Below are 25602 nucleotides of genomic sequence, written 5' to 3'. Positions count from 1 at the left end.
CCTGCTGACTGCTGGACACGCAGCTAGGACTGTTTCTCATACTGATGCGCTATGCAGCATTGCAGGCTTGCTTCTGTTGCGTGACCCAAGCCATCAGATGCATCTGGTCAGCACATCATTACAAAATAATCTCTTAGCTAGTAAATAATCTCACTGCCAGGACTCCTTTGTTCTTGCATCTGCTCACCCTAACATGGTATCTGTAGCATTCGCTACATATCAAGGTGCCACGCTTAGATCACTGGTCGGCCCGGACCAGGGAAAGAGACAGATAACACACACAGTGTGAGCGCCAACTTCCCGCTTTTATTGCGCAGTTAATTCCTTTTATACTAACAAGGGGAGGTGGGGTTACAGGTACATCACAAGGCTGCGACTAACCCTCTAACTTTCCGTGACAACGCGAGATCTTCCGAACGCCGACCCCTACAGGTATCCACCCAAGGCAACTATCTGTGGAACAGCTTCTTACACAATGAACCTTCCCTTTTGCCTGCCTTCAAAATTGCCTCTACCCTTTCACACACCAGCATCATTAATCACTTTCCACAGCTTTCCTGTGTCATATCGGTTTATACGGCACTCTCTCTTTCAGTAAATGCTTTGAAACAGAAGCGGGTTACAAGTCTGGCACAGATCTGAAATGGTTCGTCTTCTGCTCTACACTAATAATGCAGAATCCTGAACGCGTGCTTTCAATTAGGTCAGTACACAGCCACCAACAATGGCTATCCATTTCTAAATTAATACTGCTGATCTGCTACAGCCACTGTTTATTGTTAGAGTGAGTCAAGTCCCTTCCTCTCCTATAAAGTTGCCAGCAAGTTGGCAGAGAGCCACAGCTTGGAAGGACATATGCAGACTGCTGTTGTCTTACCTGTACAACACTATTTTCAATATTCTTTAGTTCTTCTACATAAATGTGCAGCACAAGATCACTTACCAGATAACACACTGACCTGCAGAAAGCTTAGGACAAGTTCTTTGCCCCTTTTTAGGATATGTAAAAATAAATATTTCTTATATGTATGCTATTGTATGCAAAAATCTTGCACTAACTCTGGATTTAAGTTTGCCTTTGTGTTGGAATAATTAATAAACAATTCCCTATTGCATAGACTTGTACTCCAAGGAACGTATTAAATACTCACATACCCAGCAGCAAGTTATTAAAACGATCCTAATATGGAATAAATTAGGATTCAGTCCCACAATTCTATTTATACTTATTTGCCTATGTGTAAAAAGGACTTCTTACAGTTCATACATGGATTTTATTCCCAATGCCATCTGTTTGTTATAAACACCTTTTGACTAGTTATTTTAAATGGCCCTCTAAGGATACTCATATATGTCTGATGGGGGAGGCAAATAAATTTACCTCTTTTATCTTCATAAACGGACAAACTCACAGAGAATATATATTAATACTTCCATATTAAGAAGCAATATGTTGAATTAATTCCTGGTCTTTACTACGCCGAACACTTATATTCCTTTTAGCTGTAAATTTATGATAAACATGGAGTACTATGATACAGGATGTTTACAATTAAATTAAATAAGCCCTGCACAGCAAATCAACTATATCTGATCAAATAAAGTTCATTTTTGGAGCTGTCATTGGAATACTGTTTTAAGAATCATGGTTATTTTCATGTAATGTTAGTGATCATTTTTTTCCAGCTCAGTCTGGGCCTCAACATAATTAAAGGGGCACATATAAAATAACCAAATAGCCAGAACCCTACCTGCCAATTAAGACTAGGAACTTCAAGTAAGGCTGATCAATATGAGAGTTACTGTTTTTAAGACTCAAATTCTGTCAATACAGAAAATAAATTAAAACTAAGTAATTAAAAGGCTAATATGTAAAAAGGTTACTATATGACTGAACTATATAAAACTGTCAAATATAGTTTCAAAGATATTTAATGGAAGCCACCTATGTGTCTCTTTCTGAGATCTCTGGGTTCAAGTTTTATGAAAGTGAGCACTTTAAATGAATTCCGTGGGTTTGAATGTACACACTCAAAACCCCTTATGACTGAAAATGCAGATTAATTTGTTCATTTCCTGGTTTAAATCGAGAAGAAATGTACCCCTCATCATCCGGCCTCATCCTAATAGCAATGCAGAATAGGACATACACAAGGAGATAATATAGGACTTAGTAAAAACCAAAAATGGCACTAATTTTGGCATATGTCTGCGCAGTGCCACTGCTTTAGACAAATGACATCTAAACATCCTACAGTGTCTGCAGCTGGTTTCTACAAGACATGTTTCTGAAGGCACTCAGCAGCAGCTGCCTGCTGTATTCAACATGGAACATCTGGAGATCTTCATCTCTTCAGCGACTGAGGACATTTAAAGCACAGCGAAGCATTTTTAGGTCCATCCTCACCTGCGCTTTCCTTCGTTAATTGACGCAATTCTTTGTTTTCCTTCTGTCACTTTGTCTGATGTTTTTTGTAACATTAATGGTGACTTCTTTTGTGGACATTTTCTGTGCGTCCCGTTTACTCTGTGAAAGTTTTAAACAGTACAGTGAGTTCCACACTGACAGCACAAAGAGTCATTGATGATTACCTCCTAATTTATGAAAACAGTTCTACTTAATAAACAGAATGCCTCCAGCATTCTTCACACAGTACTGTGATATGAAGCAATGTTCTCATTCAGCATGGATGCAAGCTTTTATAACTGCTATTAGGGCTGTGGATGTCAGTAGACTTTGGATCAACCCTCTTAGCTGTAATTATCATCTCTGCACATGTGTATTCTAAAAGCAGAGCAAATAAATCTGGTTTCAGTCCAGAAGTGGAAATTAGAGGTTCCTTTTGATGTCACTGGGAGTTGAGTGTGACTAGTCTGAGACAGAATTTTCTCCACTTTATTTTATATTTCTTAAGTGAAAATATAGTTTCAGAATAACTTAGTTCTGCCTGCATATAAGACCCAAGTACAAAAGATACCCTTCAGAGCTTCATCAGATTATTTCCAAATATTCAAAAAAGTCAGTCTGTCTGAGGCATGCAAGTGCATCCCTAATTTAAATTTATTCTTCTCCATCTCCTAGTCTGTCTGCTTGTTGCCATAAGCAACGCACTATACTGCGCAGTAAACTGGATAGGTCTAGCAAAGGACACTGAGAATCAGGCCGAAAGAGACAGAGAGCAGCTGAGTTAGGTGGGTTTCATTATTGCATTTCCAATGTTTCATGAGACAATTTGTAAGTAAGTGTCAAGAATGCCAGGTAAATTAAGCATAGTTTATATGGCAACAATGCCAGGTGGAGTAATGCCTGGTAAACTTCCACTGACATCAGTGGAAGGTACAAATTTACCTGAGAGCAAACCCTGGTGTTTATTTGCCGCTGTGTATTACTTCACATTTCTGCAGCCTGAATACACCTGCTCCTTTGCTATCCACTCCCCCCATGCTCCTGTTCACACAAGGACTCTCCAAAGACCACACATATCCTGAAAATCCAGCCAGGTAATTGTCAGTCAGTGACATAATCTGGATGCCACCTTTGCTTTTGGGGTGCCTAACCATTCTGTTGCCTTCACTGGTATTAGGAGTCCTTTCGTCATCAGCATCTTTTACTTCCAAGTTGTATTAACGTTACCCTCATGAAAGGATACTAAAATTTCCCAGATGCAGCCCGTGTCAAATCCTTTCCCTTTCAACACCACAAACTGTACCCTGTCACATAACCGATGGTAGGGGTAAGGCAGTAGGAAGTTTTAGAGCTTGATGCCTGAGAAAATGAGAAACAGTGAGGTAAAGCAATTTACCCCCTACTACCCTACAGACCGGTGGCAGAACCCAAGTCTCCTGAGAGCACCGTGTGCTGCATCGCGTTCTATTCTACAGCATGTAGAGCTAAAAGAAAAAATGTAGTCAATGTGAATATTCAGATGAATAAAATGGGCACATTTTGAGTTGGGGGGATAGTCACATTCTCATCTCTAGGCACCTATACTTTAGGTGTCCAAACTGGAAACCTGCTCATCTTACACTTCCCTAAACAGGCAGTGGAGAAACAGAAATTCAGAATGGCAAACCAGAGCTGGAGCCTAACTTAGATACTACACTTTTGCTGTAGGAAAATACATTTCTTTTTTGACTATAAGAAGTCTGGACAACTTACCTTCCTTTCTTAGACACCTGCATTAGATGTGTAGAATAACGTAAATGCCCTACTTATAATCAGAAATTTTGTTTGCACTGGCTTGCAACAGTACAGATACATATTACTGAATTTATCTTAGCTAGAAAAACGCAGGAGGGTACATTCAAAGCCATAGGGCCCCAGTTCAGGAACCCACACTTCACTGAGTAGTCCCATTACAGTCAACACTCACATTATTAACATGTTGTGGGAATTTGCCCATACTTCCTAGTAAGTCTAATACAGAAGTAATTTTTCAGTCGCTTACAAAAGTTAGACAAACAATTTTCTCCAACATACATTATAATTCTTAAGTGTGGCCAAGTCTTTTTCAAATTGGATTAATAATTATGTTAGTTCTGTTCAACCATATCCAACCTGACCAATTCATTTTTCTCTGTGGGCTAGGGCCTACGACAGGCATTTATGTTTTCCATTTACAGCAAACCCATGGCTCTAGACGTCACGCTGCCGTAAAATGTGGCCCTATACATCTGGAGCTGCAGTATCTTGTGGAAAGATACAGCAGGATCCATGTCACCGGGGAATGTTTCTGTACTATAGCAGCACAGAAGGTAATATAGCAAAGGCATAAAATAAACACACATGTACCAATGTGGTGTTTGTTAGCAAATGCAAGGTGAATTGAACCCAAATTCCCTTTTTTATTTGCTCAGTCCCCCTGGGTTTAAATTTCCCTCTCTCAAGGATATGATTCCCAAGAGGGAACAGCTTCTTATGGGATGGGTGTAGCAGTTCCACCACATGCTGTGCTGAGAGGTCTTCCCATCTAAGAAATCGAGGAAGCAGTAAACCAACCATAGGTTTTAGATTACTTTAATCTGCAGCAGCTCAGCAGCTGCTACAGAAACAGGACAACAGGTGGAAATATGTGAGACAGGCAGGTAGGCAGCTACCACAGGAGAAGTTTGTGCTTTGGTCTAGCCCCAAAGCCTTGCGTGTTCATACGTTACTGTTACACAGGATGATCCTTCTACAGCGTATACAACATATAAGCGAGGGGGAGAATGGGGGGAAGATCTGATCCAAAGCCTGCTGAATTTATTGCAAAGACTCCCATTGACTTTTTCAGGCTTCACATCCAGCCTTGAATGAACCAGGGTTCGTGCAGCGCATGTAATTTAAGCGAAACAGCAATTAAGGAAAAATCCATTCCCTTTCAGATAATTAATCTAAACAGTTTGCACAATACATGCCACAGCTGGACTGAGCTGGAAAAAGGCAAGTGGCGGGGGGGAGGGGTTGCTGTAACAAGTGCGTATGTTACTCTGATCGCCAAATAAAACATCAATTTTGTGGCCGTTCAGGCATGAGGCGTTGTCAGAGGTGCTAGGCTCAATCATGCCATGGCTGCGGTGCAGCCATTTTCTCTTATCCCCAGGCATTAAATACAGTTTGACTGCAGCGTGGAAGATTGTCACTAAAGTAAGTTCGGCCTGGTTGAAGCTAGTGCTGAGTGTCAGGGAGCCCAATTATACTCTTACCTCTGCTGTCCTGCAGCCGTTCTGCCTCTGCGTCGGAGCTCCCGTGCCCGGGACCATAGGGTTTGCACACTGAGGACCACAGTTGCTCCTCTTCTCAGGGTTCAGCGTTCCAGCTGTGGCTGATGCCGTAGTTACACCTGTCTGAGCTGATTTCCCATCCTCCAGAAGACCTAGCAGGGACACATGACACTGTGCGATTAATACTGAGGAGCAGTTTATAACTGGTTCTGGCTTCCCTCTACTTCACCACATTTTTGTGATAGCGCAAGTCATGGAAGGTGCGGTACGGTACTACAGTGAGAGCAGTCTACCTCCTTTTTGTCACCTTTATCTTCACGCTTTCCATTATTTGGCTTTTCTCCTATAGTCCACTGCCCTGTGAAACACTGGCTCAGAAAACATGGAGAAGCTGTTAATGAGTGCAGCATATCAGTAGCCTTTTGGTCACCTGCACATCTCCATTGGCTTCTCCACACTCACAGCTGCTTGCATGACTGAGGGTTTAACTAAGGACCTAGAGAGGCTCTCCTTAAATCTGTTTCAGTTCTGGGAAATGAAGGGGTTAGATGTGAGCATGACAGATGAGACCAAGATGGATAGACTGATTGCTCTGTTCATGGCCTTGAGCATTTTTTTTCATCAGAAGTTGAGGAAAGAAATTCAGGAAAAATATATTTCATACTGGTTTGACTATCAGTAATCAAATAAATTATTAATTTGCTTTCTGCTCTAGCTGTGTGGATAAGGCATGTGTTGTACAATATGATATTGGCTAGCCTAAAAGAATTTTCTCATCTTATTGCATTAACAATAACCAGTTGTCATTTATGGTGAGTGCAGAGAACTAAATATCTGGTTGCAACACTGGGTCTGAAATCCAAATACAAAGAGCAAGCGGGATGCATGACTGTAGCTCTCAATTTTATTTTTGGCAAAGCTCATTTATAACAAGCTTTATGTTCAAATAGAAAAAAAAAAGCAGATTTACTAACTGGCGATGCAGGTGTCAAAACTGAAAGAAGAAGCAAGGAGTCACAGATACTAAGTGAAAAATAAGTATGAGGAAAACCGATGACAACTCATTGCTACTTGAAGTGTGCATTATGTCATCAAAACCTTCTGCCATGAATCAGGTGGGAATTCAAGCACAGTATTAAGTGTATTAAAAAGGAAACAAAGCCCTGAATTCTCTCCCAGAAATCTGTAAGAAAAGCTGCCTTATCAGTAGAAAGCAACATCAGTAGCAGCTAGCAAAGGCAATGACTGAAATCAATAAAGCTTCAACCAAATATTCAAAGTCTTGATACTGAAAATATCTAAAGCTGTGTAAGATTTAAGAAGTCTAAATAGAAACTAGTCACTGTATTTCCCTGAGCAGTCAGAAGATGGTGTTAGAGTTTTCCAAAGACAGTTTAACTTGCAGTGGTGGTAACTAATAATGCTAAGTCATTTACTTTTTGATAGAAAAGATTTTGAGTTGAAACTTGAAAATATTATATTATAGTTCATTTAAAAAAAAAACAACACCAAAACTTCAGTCTTTGGAAGCTGCCTTTTCTGCTAGATATAAAAACTAATGTTCTCCCATCTAAATCTATAGGCAACTTCCCATAAGACAAGAGTAAACCTCATCTCTCCTGCATCTCCCAAAAGTCCACACCTACTTGTGTTTTTAGGTCTTATCTCTTCCTACCACTCCACAGTGCCAGCTGAGAGGCATTACATTGACTTGGTACAGAACAGTAAATGGCATAGACTGATATCATAGACAAAGTCAGTTGTCATGAAGGGAGATGGAGAGGCAATTAGCCACGTGTGAGTCAAAGCTCTAAGCCAGCAGTCACGCCGTAGTCTACTGCTTCACCTTGCGCTGGAGCTGTGAGAACAAGCTTGAGCACAGCTTTGAACAGGCAAAATGCTCTAGGCATTACATACTAATTCCATTAATTGAATCTTGGATGTTTCAAACATATACGAATTATGAGTTTTTCCTTCTGTGGAGTCATCCTACTAAATTACTTTCCACCAGGTGTCCCTTTGGCCATCTGGCCTCTAACTAAATTGTCTGGTGAAACAGCTGTCAGCTGAAAAGCCACTTTGTTATTAAGCACAATTGTTCATTTATCAGATTGTGTTGCATCTTTTGGTCTCACGCAGAACAATTTTTCTTACATCAATCCATTTCTGGAGGCTGATGGAAAATGTCAGTCCTGAAAATGGTATACCTGGTTCATTGTTTGTCCTCTGTTAGTTTGCAGCGTGAGCATCCTTGTTGCATCCTGCATTGCAGGGTTGAGACTTTTTTTTGCAATAGTTGTCAGAAATGAACCAGGTATCAGTATCTGAGCCTTCCACTATCACTCTACTATGCTTTTATATGGGTGACCTAGTTGTCACCAGTACTAGTGCAAAAAGCAGTGCAAAAACCTTTATTTTATTCTGAAATATGTTTGCTATTCTGAAGTTAAGAATCTATTTTAGAGTTCTGTTTCATTGGCAAATAGATGATTTATAGAGTAGGCAACAGTTTAAAGACTTCGGTGACTTGCCCTTTATGTATGAGCACTGAGCAGAAACTACAGTGAGAATGTATGAGCAGTGGAAGTAAAAGCATGAGATTTGTTGGCAAGTCATAAAGGACACCTATTTTATAGACTAGATATATTACACAAAATGCTGATTGCAAAACAGAAATGACATTAAAAAAGATTAGGAACACATGGTTGCTTTTAAAATAGCAAATATTTTTGCATTGCTATTTAGGGTTTGCCACAGTACACAAAAATGGAAGAGTTAAACTTTCTTCTTCTGTACAATCTGGAATTTGCAAGCTAGCAGGATGGCAATACCCAGGGTCTTGCCTCAGTGCCGTTTAAACCAAGCTAACTGTCGAGATATTTATATCATCCTCACAGTATGGGTTTGGTAAATATCCTCGTAGGTCTTTCACTGTAGAGCTTCAGTAGAAATTTAAACAAACGGGTTCAGTAATGTTGTTTTCATTCTCATGTTCTCCGCCAGGACAACCCCTGCCAAAAGTCTGTGGGTCTCCTCAGGCCAGGGAAAACAACAGATCCCATCACAATGCTCTGTCAAATACACGTATTTTATTTTCAAATGAACTGGCAAGCCTAGAATATGCTTATGGCTCCATTCCCAAAACCTGAGTTTCTGGGTGATTATCAAAGCCCCACCAATGTGATGGTGACCCTTTCCTCAGGAATGGTTCGTCAGGGTTTGGGGGACTGCCAGGCTGGTCCCATTATGGGGAGAAATGGATGACAAGAGGCAGGTATTTCATTGCATGTAATCGGGTTTATTTATAAAGAACATACATGAGTTCTCTCTCAATGGACGCAGGTAGAATACCCAAGCAGCAGCCCCATTGCTCACAAAACCAAGTCTATCTTTCCAGCATGAAATGTGCTTAAAAGAATTTGCCCCCCCATGGCAATGCTTACTGTCATCTCCCTTTACACTGGCTTGCTAGGCTGCACGGGTGAGCTAACTCTTGCCTTTCTTACCAGGCCAATAGAAATCCTCTAGGCTGCAGTTTGATGAATGCTTTTTTCAGCAGCATGAGGGAAAAAAAGGGTTATTTTAAACTGAAATCTATCCCTAGACTTTATTCATCACCCAATGACGCAAGCAGTCAGACTGGCACAACTTGGGAGGTAGCACAAGAATCGAAACAAGCAGCAGAAAGCAGCTTAGGTTGGTGTGCTATCCAATAAAACGAAACCAAACCAAACCCCACTCATCCAGCTACACTCGTCCTTCTCACTGAGTTGCCTCGCTGAGCTATCTAAATCCTTTGGAGGCATATTCACATTGCTTCCAACCACTCCGACGTCAGGGGACATACATTTGTTTTGTCCATTTAGCCGGGATTCACCAAAGATTCCGGTTGTGTTACAGCGAAAACAGTGTTACAGAGTTGCAGACCCAGAGTAAGATGTGATATGACTGACTAGTACAAAGGAGCTTTTTTCCTAAAACCTCTTTCACGAAAAAGTCTGATGATTTACACCAAATGATGGCAGTTCAAATAATCAGAGACGGCAGATCAATAATCAAAAAATGTGTGTATTTTCACATGCACAATTTGAATGGTTTTTGAAAAACCAAATTTGCCCAAGGTTTTTGTTGTGTGTTTTTTTTTTTCTTTTCCCCATTAAAATGCTGGCATTAAAGTACTGCCTTTTGTTCAAACTTCACAAAATATGAAAGTTTAGAAAAATTTGGACATGGACAAAAATCAATTCCAGTTACTGAATTTTATCAATCAAAACTAAAAATCGGTCCTTAGGATATCTGGGTATGTTTTAGCTGTTCCACAATTTAAAAGAAGGGCATTTAAGAACAGTTTTACAATTATATTACTATGTAATGAACAGAAAGCTACCTAAAATCAGAGGCCTCTCAATGTAAGTATGAAGACCAGCAAGACAGGACAAATCTGTCTGAAAGATGTATCCTATGTGGAGAACAACAGGCATATTAAAGGTAGTATAAAATCCCAGAAGAGGACAAAGAGAATAGAACATGACAATTGTCACTACACAAAAACAAAGGCACTGGTATTTTTATGTAGCTTATATTAACAGTATAAATAAAATTAACTCTCCAAGAACTGCTGCTACTCATAATTAATAGTCTACCCTAATGTTGAATATTCAGACTGCCAGTAAGACACCAAGTTTTTCCGGTCTTTCTGGCATAACCTCCTACTCTCTCTGCTGTAAATGTAATGAAAAATTCAGTGTGTCCAAGCAAACATCAAAATGAGTTTTTAGAAGGAAGACTCTGAACACATCAATGCTTCTGTTACCTTAATTCTCTAAAATTGTCTTTATCAATTAACCACAGTTATCATCATCATGATTCTTTGTGTTTCAGACTATTAAGTCATGTATTAATCCCAGGTACCATTTTCTAATGAACAGAAGTTTTCTTCAGAACAGAATTGTAGGCAGTAAACTGTTTGTACTGTTCAAAGGCATCTTTCAGTTCCTAAATGCCAGGTGGAAATCTGACGGAAATTCACCAATGCATTCACAGTACTCGGTCTGTGATGCCCTTTTTTCTCTACTGGCTCTAACATACTTATGCCCTAAGTTCTCTCTCTCAACATCTCCCTCTCTGCCTCACTTATCTTCCTGGCAGGCTGTACCTCACTTCTCTAAGAGCAAGAGTCACGAAGTCCCATCTCCCACCATGTTCTATGAGACCTCTTAGTATGTGCTAGCATGTGGGGTTTTGTCTACAAACCTAATAATTTTTGAATTTTGAATGAGTTTTCAGAAATTCCCAGACAGCAGCATCCTTCAAGTATTTTGTAATTTAGGAGATAGATACTTAAAATTGTAGTTGAAAAGTCACTCACAGATTTGCAAGCTTATGTCCATTCAAAATAAAGCATGCTTAAATCATAGTTTATAACTTTAAAAAAACCCCAACATTTAAATGGGGAGGGAGCAGTCTAAGAAAGCTTTTAAAAGATTGTTTCAGTAAATAGGATGTTAATCACAGAGAAGTCAAAGAAAATTTAAAACATGGAATGGCAATTTTAGACATTAGACCTGTATTTCTGATTTCTTCTATTATAATGACAACACTAGCGATAACAAAACCAAGGATAATCAATGCATAGATGCTGCTGTAGTTCTTCATACAGCCTGGTTACACTTAAGAATTCAAATGATCCTTTACGAGAGTATCTCATAAAGAGGAGAGGAAATTTTTACTCTTAATATTTAACTCTTTCTAACCAGATTTTAGTATGGAAATAAAGATGGTGTGAAGAGTGGGGGAAATGGCATACTTAATTCAGATTGTGAAAGGAAAACTGGACTAAAAAGCAAAATAGTGTCATGGATTGACAGCTGGCACAGAGGGAAAAAAGAGAACTAGGGGAGTCAGTTTTGTGCAGGACAAAAGATAAAGGTATGACTTCCTCAAGGCTTTTTGCTAGACCTTATCTATGTATTAGAAAGCTAATATATATTTGCTAATGATCAGGAATGGGAGAAGGAACCATATAGCAACATTTAGGGGTAGCCCTTAGTTAGCAGGACTACAGGAAACTTTGCAAACCACAGATAGCATAAAAGTAGGTCTGCCTGGATCTCTTTGCATAGACCTCACCAAAGAGCAATATCTTAGTAAGATCCAAGATGAACTGAAAATTTCTGTGACTAACAAAAAGTAGCAGTGCTGCAATAGCTAATGCTGTCAAGAAATTTGGAAGGGCTATGAAGCCTTGAGGTATGGAGGCGAAATTAATCTCAGCCAAAAGGATCAGACCTTTGTGGAGAAAATTATTCCACGTGTGCTTGCCAGAATATTCTCCTACCTGATTTTAAAGCAGCAGGTAGTGGCCGAAATTGGACATGAATTCCGACTCAAATATGCTATAGATCTGACCCAGTACTGTGGACCCTGTGCTGTCACATGCTCTGCTACTGAATAACAAGCACATATTTGTTTAAAGTGGGTAGCTGTTGATTAGTATGCTAAATTTTTATCTTTGGAATTGACTACAAACAAACCAGCAAGGTTCAATTTTCTGGTTCAGCAACACCCTTTTTTATTTATCATGGCTGTTATCTCATGAATAATGCATAAGATGCTGTTTTAGAAAATGCCTGCATAATAAGATGCTGCACTGTAAAAATGGACTCTGAGAAAAGTCACAGTAAAGATGAACGAACAGTGTTGATCACAACATGCAGTTGCTTCCAGTGGAAATATGTATTTGTTACCATCACTGAGTTTCTTGCTTTTAATGCTACAGAGTGATAGTAAGTATAGAGAGCACTGAAACTCCTGTCTCCTATACCTGTTTTCCTGATTTGAAGCTATTCATGTTTGGGAAAGCTATGTGACTGCAGGCCTGAGTGCCAGTATGTACTTCTGCTGCAGAAATAACACATAGCACAGATCCTAGCAAAAATGAATGGAGTGGAGGTTGTGAGAGAAGTCAGGTTTAAGTCATTTCCTCCAAAGCAGTAGCCTCAGGGATAAGGCCAGATGCTCAGGAAATCTGCAATAGCTTTTTTCCCTAACAAGAAAGAATTTGGAAACTTTCACACATAGCAGAGAGTGGGTTTGTAAGCCAGGACGAAGGATCCAGAAGATCTGCAGGGGGAGGACCTGCTGCAGCAAGAAAACGTCATCAGAAAAAAAGTTTTGTATTTATAGAATTGGCAAATGCAGTAACGCCATAAATGTGCTGCCTAGATGTTCAGAGAACCCAGTATGATTTATCTGAACTCTAATACGATACGAATTTTAGACAGTGAAGCAAAACAAAACCATGGATTTGCATCTTCTCCACGTTCTGCACAGGCCATCGGAATTCTGTGGAGTCTCTCCTCAGAGGTGCCGTCGAAACGGTTCCCCCACAGGCTGGGGAAAAGGCAGGGGAAGGAGACCTGTCCTCCTTCCACGAAGCCCTCCAGGCACGGCGGGGACCCCCCGAGCTGACCCCAGCCAGGCAGGGCTGAGCCGTGCCCTGGCACGCAGCAGGCGCGGGGAAGCGGGAGGGAGCCCCGTGGTTCCCCCCTACTTCCAGGGGATGCTGACTCCAACTCAGCTTGCCCTGGAGCACAAACAGCCTCTTCGTTTGGAAGGTACCTACTTTACTTTCAGCGCTAGGGAAGTAGCTGATAAGCAAGAGGAAATTCTCTATTTACGCAAAATGGTGGGGCTCAGATAATAGCCAACAGCAGAAGACAAATCAGACTACGAGATCCTCATCTGGCCGTGGTTTTGTCACGTTCATGAGCCCTGTGGAATTACGTTCTTCTCTAAGATTATGGTTTTAAATGTCCAGTACTAAAAGAACTGGCTCACAATGAATATATGTAATGCTTTTAAATGACTATATGCACACTGGAGTCCTGGCAAAACTGGGACACAAAGCACTACGCCTTGCGACAGTTTTGGCTGGCAGGTTTGCTTATTTTCCTATTTCCTTCCACTTCATTTCTGAGCATAAAACAAAGAAGAGTCCTATAGATTTCTGTATTTCAAAACTTCTTTTACCATTGCTGTTTTGAAATGAGGCAAGAGGCTCCTCTTTGTTAGATAAAAGGAATTTCTAAAAGTTTTTAAAACTGGAATTTAACATGCACATGCATAAATAAGCATACGATAAATAGCTCTGCAAGTCTGATGAGATTTATCACTATAGTATGAAGATTTCTGCTAGACAGTATTCAAGGATTCTAGCAGACAAGTAGAATACAAAAAAAGGCAGCATTAAAGCTGCAAACCTTAATATCCCTTACACGGCCTAATTTCCCAGGTACAGGCAGATGCTAAATCTTTGCATATTGGTATATTTTGATTTCAAAATATGATACAGAATCATGGTATACCTATCCTGTAAACAAACTTAACACTGTTGCAACCACATCTATGAAATGAAAGGAGAATATAAAATTTATATTTATTCCAAATAGAAAAAGCACACTGCAACACTCTTTAACAATGTGTGATCATTTATAAGCTCAAGACAAAGGATACTACATGGAAAATAGACTCCAGAAGCAGAATAAGGAGGAATTGGTCTGACCATGAAGGGAAGATAGGAAAGGTAAACCTGAAAGAATTGTAATCAGGGGGCTAGGGGAGGACTTAATGGCAGAAAGACAACAGAGCTTGATGGATGAAGATACAAATTTTAATAACTGGAACAGGAAAGAAGAACTGAATTTTCACTATATTGTGGAATAAGAATTGGCAACATTTTGGAAGACACTGAAGGCTGAGTACATTTATTCCTGGGAAAATCACGAGACAGAATGGATTAAGCAACTTACCACTGCCACATGATGTGCCAGAAACAGATCACTCATTCCTCCAAAGTGAAAAACTAACAGAGAAATAGAAAACCTCTGAAGTGCTTTCCATAATGCTGCATTTTAGAAGGATAAGCAGCGCAGGCATCTGCTTCTCCACATGCAAAGACACAGGCTATGTGGAAAATTCACCTTAAAAATTATACGCTCCATGCACAATACCTAACATCACGGCTGTCCAAACTAAGTCAAGTCAGCCTGTTTTCCAAAGGTGCTTGCTTTTGGCTCAGTTTCTGTCTTATACCCTTTCCTTAAAATACAAAGAAAGAAGTTCCCATTGCAGGAAAGCACTGTGCAAAGTGGAAAACAAGCAGCAGACTGCTGGCCCTCTTTCAATCATCCTTCCCACAACTATACCCACCCTGTTTGAAGACAAGTTCTGAACAGTGGCTTAGATTTGTAGACATTCACATGGTCTTTCCTTCTCCTTCAGGATGTGGTAATGAAACATCACTCATTATGTTTTAGACTAATTTCCAACACAGAAATGGAAAGTAGTATTATCATTCTCATTACCTAGCTAATCACGCATGGAATTTTAAGATGAGTAGATAATATCATTGCAATTAATCATAATGAGGAGCAGCAAAATGTTTAGGCAGACTAAACAGAAATCCTTATGAAAAGCATCTAAACATACATGAAACTTGAGCTGAAATGACTCTTCAGTTTTGCTTACCATGGTTCAGCAGCTGGAAATTGAAGCTAAAGGTTCCAGGTAAGAGATTAGACATGTATTTTGACAATGACTTATTAGGTACTGGCCTAATTTACAAAGGCTTAAGCAAAATGTCAGCCACTGGAAAGCTCTAAATTAAGTCTGAATGTCCCAAACATATGCTCCATACAGGAATTAATTCAGGGAAGACCAGTGGGCTGTATGACCAGGTGACATTTCCAGCCTTACAGGGTATGAATATATGAAAGGATACTGATGACTTAACTGGTTCACGGTATGACTGTGATCATAAAATGCTTTGCCTTAAGATATCTGTATGCATGTGAAAAAGTAATCACTCACATTTAGTGTTCTCCTGGTTTCGGCTGGAATAAAGTTAATTTTCTTCTTTGTAGCTGGTATAGTGCTGTGTTTTGGCTTTAGGATGACAATAATGTTGATAACACACTGATGTTTTAGTTGTTGCTAAGCAGTGTTTATACTAAGTCAAGGCCTTTTCAGCTTTTCATACTGCCCTGCCAGTGGAGGCTGGAGGGGCACAAGAAGTTGGGAGGGAACACAGCCAGGGCAGCTGACCCAAACTGGCCAAAGGGGCATTCCATACCATATGACATCACGCCCAGTATATAAACTGGGGGGAGTTGGCTGGGGGCACCACGGCTCAGGGATAGGCTGGGCATCGGTCAGCGGGTGGTGAGCAATTGTACTGTGCATCACTTCTTTTGTATCACTAGAGGATTGGCTGATTATTTTGCTCTTCAGTAGCGAGCGTCCACCTGGACAGGCTAGCCTGAATCCATGGTCTTCCAGGAGGAATGAGAAGCTCCACGTTACTTCTTTTTCATCAGCTGCTTAAAATTTAAGGCTCAGTCAAGCAAACAGCAATGCAGAAACAATGGTGGGTTCAGGAAAACCTTAAAATGGAAAATCCTACCTCACAGCCTACAGCTGCCCATGGTAATCGGTAAAACATCACTCTGCCACCTACCCATTTGTTTTACTTTTAACCTGTGTTTTTCCTAAACAGAAAAGGCAGTGCGACAATCTAAGGAAGTAATTATGCATGTACTCATCACATAATAAAATTGGGATAGGAACGTGTTATTTATTTGCGTACAGTAAAGGACCAAGCCATGTTTTTCATGCAAGGTCACCGCTGAGAAACACACGCAATCGCACAGCTTTCAAAATACTGTACGCATAACCTAGAAAAGAGTGCTGCTTTATGTAAGTCAAACAAGAGCCTTACAATAAACTCATGGCTTCAATCATTCAGTTTCTGAGTCTTAACTATTACTGTATTTTGATTTAAGATAAAACACAACTCTAAATCTTAGATTTTTTTAACTGTAATCAATTTATTTCATTTTTAAACTGCAGGAATACCTGAGGAAAGAAAACGGACTAGCAGTATCAGTTCTATTTCTGTAAAAAAAAAATTTCTATCCCTGACTACAGGTATAGAAAAGACAGATTTCTGTCACTTAAATGCTGGATTACTGCAGTATGTGCTCAATGTGGAAATTTTGAAAATTTTAATCCATGGGCAATAAGGTAAACTGCACTCTGAACTGAGTATCCTGTATGAAATACATTACACCTCTACTTCGAGATTGGCAGGAATCTTCATTTAAAGCTAATTCCATTTTTAAGTGTTAGTTTTGAACTATACATTCCTAAACTGGAAAATACAGGATTAGAACTGGCCAGAAAGTATAAATTCATTCCTAAGGAAAAGAAAAAAGAATTTTTAAATGTCCTGAATCAGGATATAGAGGGGGGAAAAAAAAAAGAAGAGGAATTTTGCAGAGCAATTTCCTTCCAAGCATCCTGCAGGCAGGACCTGTCATTGACAAAACCCATCACTCAGGTGTCCTTCTCAAACCCTTGCAGAAAAGTGATTTTTTACTGGCAAAAATGACTATTTTTCCGTTTGTGAGGGAGGCATACAGCTGGGTGGTGCATTGCTGTTATTTCCCTTCCATCCCGCAACAATTCCCACCCTTCTCCTGCAGACTTGCTGTGAAAAGGTTGACTGAGTCCCTAAAGCATATGGGAATGGTCAACTCCTCTGCAGCAGCAGGGGCTCTGGGCTTTACCATTGCTTTGGTTTACCTCCACGTTTGGTACTGAGTTTGTACTTCCAGTACTGACAGCAGGGTTTGCTATTTATGTGGTCTTCCAGAGGTGTAGTGAGGTATGACATAAAACTAGGTGCCACTTGTAAAGAAACCCTTTGAAGAACGGCCTTACCAAATCATGCTTTTAAGAAAGTGATTTTCAGAGGGCTTTCAACCCAATCTTCTTCTTGTGCAGATGGAAGCACCTACACAAACCCACTCTACAGAGGCACTTTCCGCATTTAAGAAGCCTGTTACCCAGCCATGTAAATGTTAACACAGAAGAAGTAGGTGTACAAAGTAGAGGATACACATAAGAAGGCTGCTTTCCGAAAGCTAGATGGTAAAAACTAGATGCAAAAGCTTTTTTTCCCTACTGTATGAAACTTCCCACTTGCTATTTTTTCTTTTCTTCTCTTTTTGGGTGGATTAGAAAGGTTTCCTCAGTACTGCCCTCCATACAGAGGCTAGTGACAACTGAAATGGCAGAGATCATATAATTAAAATCCAGAAACAATATTAAAATGGGATTCTTCAGCAAATACCATATCATTTGTGGTGGGTTGACCCTGGCTGGATGCCAGGTGCCCACCAAAGCCGCTCTATCACTCCCCTCCTCAGCTGGACAGGGGAGAGAAAACATAATGAAAGGCTCAAGAGTCAAGATAAGGACAGGGAGAGATCACCCACCAATTAATGTCATGGGCAAAACAGACTTGACTTGGGGAAAATTAATTGAATTTATTGTCAATCAAAATCAGAGTAGGATAATGAGAAATAAAATCGAATCTTAAAAAAACACCTTCCCCCACCCCTCCCTTCTTCCCGGGCTCAACTTCACTCCCAATTTCTCTACCTCCTCCCCCGCAGCGGTGCAGGGGGACAGGGAATGGGCGTTGGGGTCAATTCAACATAAACTGTCTCTGCTGCTCCTTCTTCCTCAGGGGCAGGACTCATCACACTCTTCCCCTGCTCCAGTGTGGGGTCCCACCCACAGGAGACAGTCCTCCATGAACTTCTCCAACACGAGTCCTTCCCACAGGCTGCAGTTCTTCACGAACTGCTCCAGCGTGGGTCCCTTCCACGGGCTGCAGTCCTTCAGGCACAGACTGCTCCAGCATGGGTCCCCTGCGGGGTCACAAGTCCTGCCAGAAAACCTGCTCCAGCGTGGGCTCCTCTCTCCAGGTCCTGCCAGGAGCCTGCTCCAGCGCGGGCTTCCCACGGGGTCACAGCATCCTTTGGGCACCCGCCTGCTCCAGCGTGGGGTCCTCCCCGGGCTGCCGGTGGAGATCTGCTCCACCGTGGACCTCCCTGGGCTGCAGGGGGACAGCCTGCCTCACCATGGTCTTCACCAGGGGCTGCAGGGGAATCTCTGCTCCGGTGCCTGGAGCACCTCCTCCCCCTCCTTCTTCACTGACCTGGGGGTCTGCAGGGTTGTTTCTCTCACATGTTCTCACTCCTCTCTCCAGCTGCAGTTTCTGTGTCGCAGCAACTTTTTTTTTTCCCTTCTTAAATATGTTATCCCAGAGGCGCTACCACTGTCGCTGATGGACTCGACCTTGGCCAGGGGTGGGTCCATCTTGGAGCCGGCTGGCATTGGCTCTGTCGGACACGGGGGAAGCTGCTGGCAGCTTCTCACAGAAATCACCCCTGTAACCCCCCCCCGCTACCAAAATCTTGCCATGCAAACCCAATACATTATTATATCCAAGGTCTGGACTAAGGCGGAATAGGGAATTACTGTAATATGTCTACAGTCCAGGAAGAGGCTGTATTTATTCACTTTTACTGTAATTCTGAACAATAATGAGGTTATCTCCTGAAAATACCACGTCAGAATCACTGCTATAATTGTTTCTTAAACATAGCAGATTTTTAACCAACCCGTTAATAAAAGAACAGTAGTAAATGGGCATAAGAGCACAAAGAGATCCTGATACACCCTTATTATGCACTAGCCAAAGTGATCCCTCTTTGGCTCTTAACCTAAAATAGATTTTTTATTAAACACTTCTCTGCAGTCCGATTTACGAGAAACCATCTGCTGCACCAAGTTCTTAATTTACAACCTGATGCTTGCTTATTCATTTTTGTTAAGCTTTTGACTTTATGTATACCTGGTAAATGAAAGAGCAGATGACTGCAGCTGTGGTCCCAGCCAGCACCAGTCCCTGTTGTTATGGCAACTGGTGCTCGCACAGCCCTGCTTGTCGGCTGCGGCTGCTTCCAGTCCTCCTACTGTAAAGGATGGAAAATTGATTTTCAAAAACTTCTCTGTGAAAGGTTACCTCTGAAACCCCGTATTCTGCATGCTGAGTCTTGACTAGAGCCTAGCTGCAAAGATGAACCTGGTCTATAAAACTTCCCACAGCTGTCAGCGATCAGAAAATAGTAGAGCAGCAGCATAAGCCAGCCATTTAACCCCAGAGAAAAGAGCAAGAATTATTCATAAATGCGCAACTATATTACAGGCAACTATGCAAGACAAACTGTTAGCCAGCCAGATTGCTAGAGTGTGATAAAACTTCTCCTGTATGCCTCTGATTTTCACTATTTATTTTAAAAAGGACTCGATTCTACTCCCATTTCGTAGCTATTTTGCAAATGTCTTCACTAGGGGATGAACTGATCCTAAATCGCAGATTTCATTCCCGGCAGACCACTGACTGCAGGTACGTTTGCTGATACCATGAGGAAGTTTTTCTCCCAAGTGCATCAGATGAGTCTGTGTGAAACATGGATAATTTTTTTTCTTTAATATGCTTCAGGAAAAACGTCTTTACTATAGAAATAGTGCAAGGTACAAAGAATAAAAAACACTTGTCTGTTTTTAAAGGCTTAGCTGGTACTGTGAGTCAGGTAATGATAAAAAACAAACAAATGTTTTATTAGTTGAGGGACTGAACAAGTGAGCCCTGAAGCAATCAATATGCCGCTTTTCAGTTCTGATACAAGAGAATTCTTTTTCATTTGGTTGCTACATCATTTAAAAATTAATTATTTTTATTTGCATTTCAGTAACAATCTCCAGCCAAGACTGGGGTCCTAGTGTGCTGGTCACTGTTGGAAAACAGTAAGGAGAGATCCTGTCCTAGGGCATTTGCAGTCCATGAAGTAAACCGTATTTGTAAGGTCTCTGACCACAAGGCAACATGCTGCTTTATCCACTCTGAGGCACTTTCAAGTATAATAAAGAAAAAATAATTGAATACAGCAGCTAACTTAGTCACTGAAAAATGGAAAGAAATAGAAATCAGATGGCTTAAAGCCTGCTTTAAAACAAACAAACACAAATTTTGTTATAGTCAATATTGAATGGGTTTATAAAGCACTTTTACAGTAGTGGTTTCTGGCAGGAAATTATGCATCTTAAGTTACTAGCCTACACATATATACATATATATCGGCAAGGTATCCCAATGTAACACAGCAGGCTATGCAAACGTGTTCCAAAATACTTGACAGGTTTTGTGCAGTTTCTGTTAGTTCAGCCTTTTCCCTGCAGTTCGCTTGTAACCCATGGTGACTGCCCTGGGGACTTGCCTGCTCCTGCAGATTCTTACTTCCCCAGAAAGTCATTACTTGTGCTAACGCTTCCACTTAGCTGAATCAGACCCTCTAAAGAGAAGGCAATTTGTGCAAAGGGTTGCAAGGATCAAGGAACGGTTACTAAGCAGAAATGTAGTCTATTATTTTCCCCAGCTATAGCCTACGCAGTAGCTGAATCCTGTGAAAAGTTCTTCGCTCACATAGCAATGGATGTTCTTAAGAGAAACTGCTCTATTGTATGGGCTCTCTGTGAGTCTTGCGGTTTTTCCTCCCTTGTGGAAGCCACTCGCCCTATGAACAGTACGTACGCTTATCTTCTAGAAGTTGTCTTTCAATTTCACCACCTGCAATTCTTCATGAAGTTATTTATTACTTTTCTACCCTTCTTCACCCGTATCAATTATTTACCCTGTTCATCATTGTCAAAGCCTCAGCAGTGTGCTTGCAACAAGTTGCTACCACCTATATTTGTGGCTCTCAGTGACTTGTCATGAACCTAGGAAAAGTTGTCTGTCTTATTTTAGCTATAGTGTAACAACGGATATTGTCCTGTATGTCTTCCTGTAAAAAATAGGGAGACTGCAATATTCATTATTAAAATGGATGTAAAAAATCAAGTAGGGAAGTGAACAAATATTGTAAGGAAGGGTCAGCTGAAATAGGAAGAAAGGAAAAGCGAAGGGAAAATTAAAAAACCTCATGACTTCCTTTTTAATTTAGTAATATTTTAGCTTTCAAAACGCTTTAATAAAGATACAAACATTTGGCTACACAAATACATATAGTTCCAATGAGAGCAGACACAGAAAGCTAAATATGCTGGCTGACAGAAAGAGAAGGATATAATCAAATTTGGGGTGGGATGAGATTACTAAGGTCAATACACAGTAGTTACTAACCCTTTCTTCACTGATATGCTTGCTGATCCTGTATACCATACATTCTTTCATCCCTGAGTGATTTACCCCTCTTTCCTTTTAATGCTTTTGGCTTTTTCCTGAAATCTTGCCTTCATCCTGCCTCCAATTCTCTCTCTTCACAGAATTTCACCAATTTATTCCAAGCGAAAAATGACAAAGAACAACTTCGTCCTCTTCTCCCCAGCTGCCTTTGGCTGGTCCCCCCTTCCCTGGCTGCCTCCTCCCTTTCTACATCCCAGTTACAGAAATTTCCTACCTGCACTTACGCCAGTGTCACATCCCATCTCCTCATCTCCCCCATCCTGCTGTTATCCCTTCCCTTACTCTTCCCGTTTGTCTCTCACTCTCAGGTAGTTTTCAATTCTCACAGTAAAGGCATGTTTTCCTCTTCACGTCTTAAACCCATACTTGACCTCATTTGCCCCTCCAGTTGCTGCTTCCTCTCCCTTTCATCTGTAAATTCACTGAACGTGCTGTTTCTAGCCCCTGGAGTACCTCTCCTTATTCCTTTCCTTTCCTACCTCAAGCCTTACCCTACAACAGCTCTCAATGAAGTACTTCATGACTTTCAAGGCACTAATCAGGACCAGTGTGTGTTCCTCAGGTTCCTTAAGCTGCTGCCACCACGGCTGTGTTGAAGGGCGAATCTCGCCCTTCCTGAAGTCCTGCCAGTCCTTCCTTTGTTCCTTGTACTAGTCTGTCCTCTCCTCATTCCCCTCCTCTAATCTCTTCTGCAAGGCTTTCTTGTAAAGAATTTCTCTTACCCTAATCAGTCTCTATTGGACTTGAGCGTTGTCCTCTTCTCCTTATCTCTGGTATTCTCATCTGTAAACACAAATTGAATTATCGCATGTTTCTAGGAAGAATACTAACTGATCTACCTCTTTATCATCTCCTATTCAATATCAGATCTTGGACTATATGGCTTCTGTTTATGATGTTTAGGCACCAACTCAAAGTAAACATGGCTAAGATAATGCTAAGCCTGGGTACAGAGGTAACACTCACCGTGTTTAGCCTTCATCGCTGGAGACAAGACTGTCAGCTGTCATTCAAGCTTAGCGGCCAGTATCGCCTTGAATCTCTTTAAATTCCTTACATAATCTTCTTTAATACAGCATTTCGTATACCAACTCACCTTCAAATTCTCATAATTTCACATGTGATTACTACAAAGTCTTTCTTTAGCCTTCAGGAGTACAACATAGACCCTTCATCACCGCTCCCTCCCTGTCATGTTTCGGTCAGCACAGTCATCATCTCCCTATTCCAGTTGGCCTGTGATGCTCACCTTTCTAGATTTTCACTCCTACACTTTCATGATTTCTTCCTGGTGCTTTGTAGCTCGCTATAAAAGTCTGCAAAGCTACTTCTTTTCCTCTGAAGCTGCCTGTAGGCATTTACTTCATTATATGCAAATTATAATCTTTCTGGGACAGCGACCATTTTCATGTTGTGTTTGTACAACACCGAGCACTATGAATTTCTGGACCTAGATTGAGATTTCTAAGCACCGCTGCAATACATAATAATTCCGAGAACATTTTAAACCGCACGTCAGATCAGAGCTCCTCATTCCCTTTCCCATCTCTGTCCCTACTGAAATACCTGAGGCGCACAACTGAGAACGTACCACGCTGACAAGAACTGAACTGGGAAATTCAAACTTGTAGGTCAGCTCCTGTGCAGCCCACCATCCGATCAGTTTTCTTTTCTGTGTATCATCCTAACCGGAGGCAGCGTGGAAGAAGGCTGGCATACCACCACCTCTTCCTTATTTGAAACCTATTTCCTAAACGACTTCTTCTGCAGAAAAAGCCACTCATTGCCCAGCAAGAGCCTCAAAGACCAAGTCCTCTTCCCTGCTGGTGACGTGACTACACCGCCGGCGGCACTTACCCGCTCTCTCCCACAGCCAAGCGCGGTCGCGGGAGGGTCTCTCGGTCCCGAACAAGCTCTCCCGAGACAAGCCCGGGGCGCGGACGGCCGGTCTCGGCGCGCTGCCCGGGAGCTGCGGGGCCGGCCGGCAGCGGCGGATGCTCTCGGCGCACCGTGCTGCCGGGGCGAGCCCACGGGGGTTTTAACCGCAGACTTTGGCGTCTACATTCTGGTTTTGGGTTTTTTTTGGGGGGGAGGGGGGTAGAAAAAGACATTCTCCGAGAAACAGGCAGAGCGGACAGATAGGTGGATAGGCACACCTATACACACTCGCTATGTATCTACAAACACAGGCACGGCTGTTCCAGCCTCGCCCCCTCCCCGCCGTGCCGCCGTGCCCACCCGCGGCGGGGCCCCCACTCACCGGGGCGCGGGCCGCCCTGCTCCCGCCCGCCGGCCTCGGCGCTGCCGCCCTCCTGCGGCGGGCTCTCGGAGTCCGTGTTGGTCAGCCAGGTGGACTCGGTCTCCCGCGTCCAGCTCTCGTAGTAGCGGGGCTCGATAGCGTCGGCCCTGCTGCCCCCGCAGCCCATGGCGGACCCCCGCCCGCCCGCCCGCCCGCTCACTGCCGCCGCCGCCCGCCGGGCAGCATCGCGCCGCCGGGCACGGCTCCCCCCTCCGCCCCCGCTCACCACCTCCGCCCCGTCCTCGCTCTCCCCGGCACCGCTCGCCCGTCTCCCCCTCCTGCCCGGCTTTATTATCCCCTCTGCCCCCCCCCCCCGCCTCCCTCCCTCCCGGCTGTCCCCTCCCCTTCTCCTCGCGTTCCCCCCTTCCCTCCCCTCCCCTCCCGCTTTTCTCCTCCCTCCCGGCCCGCCGCCTCCCGGCCCGGCCCCGGCCTCTCCCCACCCCCGGCCCCCGGGAGCCGGCGGCGGAGCCCACCCCCCCCCCCCAGGAGAGGGGCAGCGCTGCCCCCGCCGCGGCGCCGGCTCCCCCCGCAGGCGGGAGGGCGGGGGCGGCCGGGAGCAGGCGGGCCGGCAGGCTTTCCCTCTCCCCTGGGCTGCGGGGGGGCTTGTACAGGCGGGACTTACGTGCACATCTGGGCTGGACTTACGCGTCTAGGCTGGACTTGCACATCTGGGCTGGACTTGCACGTCTGGGCTGGACTTAGGCGTCTAGGCTGGACTCGCACATCTGGGCTGGACTCGCACATCTGGGCTGGACTTACGCGTCTAGGCTGGACTCACACATCTGGGCTGGACTTATGCATCTAGGCTGGACTCGCACATCTGGGCTGGCCCTACGTGCCCGCCTGCCATCGCTAGCACTGTGTAGCAGCCCTCCTGGCTGGGTGTCGCGCCCCATTTGTGCACCCTGGCTGGGCCTCGCGCCCCGTTTCATAAAGCCGTCTGCCCCTTCCTTGAGGGAGCCGGGAGAGCCTCGCTCCTGCCTTTGGCTTTAGCTGACTTGCTGCTGTGTCGTGGGGAGCTGAAGATGCAATACTGAGTGTTCAACTCCAGAGGAACTCCCGCTCTTTCCTCCTGGATACACATCTTGGGAAGCAACCGCGAACATGAGATTCCTGCAACACAGCCTATAATTTATGCTACTGCCGGTCATCTAAATGACAGACATGGGGATCTGACACCAGTTTGAGTCATATTGATGGTGGCCGCAGTTTGTATTGCGACAGCTGCTTCTCAAGGCCCTCCTCAGGGTTGGAGCAACCCTCACACTTGGCACCGTGGCATCGTATCACAAGAGGGAGACTTTACCCCAAATAAATGTTTCATGTCCTGTAATCGTTTTCTAGCAGAGCGGCAGGTAGGACGCTTTCCCCTAAGACAACTTACAGAGGGATACAGAAGTCGTGTACTGCACTTCATGCCATTACACAGCACAGCTGTTGG

At 42.9% G+C, this 25602-nt stretch overlaps 1 protein-coding gene and 1 long non-coding RNA gene across 3 annotated transcripts; both read right to left on the bottom strand.

Moving 5' to 3' along the window:
• Positions 1 to 2023: 2023 nt before the first annotated feature.
• BAALC (BAALC binder of MAP3K1 and KLF4) lies at positions 2024 to 24288 on the bottom strand. The gene is made up of 4 exons (XM_075024376.1): positions 24179 to 24288; positions 24089 to 24138; positions 5686 to 5855; positions 2024 to 2527 (listed from the first exon to the last, which is right to left on the bottom strand). The coding sequence occupies exons 1-4, from the start codon at positions 24286 to 24288 to the stop codon at positions 2423 to 2425; spliced, it is 435 nt and encodes a 144-aa protein (XP_074880477.1). The 3' UTR covers positions 2024 to 2422.
• On the bottom strand, positions 18287 to 23784 carry LOC142029520 (uncharacterized). Of its 2 annotated transcripts, XR_012649948.1 has the most exons (4): positions 23720 to 23784; positions 22585 to 22645; positions 19469 to 19589; positions 18287 to 18953 (listed from the first exon to the last, which is right to left on the bottom strand). It is a non-coding gene; the product is annotated as an uncharacterized LOC142029520 (long non-coding RNA). The 2 variants fall into 2 exon arrangements; XR_012649947.1 differs by lacking the exon at positions 23720 to 23784 and having other exon boundaries at positions 22585 to 23667.
• Positions 24289 to 25602: the final 1314 nt, after the last annotated feature.

This window comes from Buteo buteo, chromosome 3 (genome assembly GCF_964188355.1).
Source record: "Buteo buteo chromosome 3, bButBut1.hap1.1, whole genome shotgun sequence".
NCBI lineage: Eukaryota > Metazoa > Chordata > Aves > Accipitriformes > Accipitridae > Buteo > Buteo buteo.
Note: the sequence above shows the minus strand (reverse complement) of the source record. Positions and strands in the feature narration are given on the sequence as shown.

Excerpts from the sequence above, each read along its gene's own strand:
- BAALC (XM_075024376.1), bottom strand. The coding sequence starts at position 24,288 with ATGGGCTGCGGGGGCAGCAGGGCCGACGCTATCGAGCCCCGCTACTAC. Across the intron at positions 24,139-24,178 it reads ACGGACTCCGAGAGCCCGCC|GGCGGCCCGCGCCCCGGTGA; the intron begins GCAGGAGGGCGG and ends GGGCGGGAGCAG. Across the intron at positions 5,856-24,088 it reads CGCCGCGGGTGGGCACGGCG|GTCTTCTGGAGGATGGGAAA; the intron begins GCACGGCGGGGA and ends TGTCCCTGCTAG.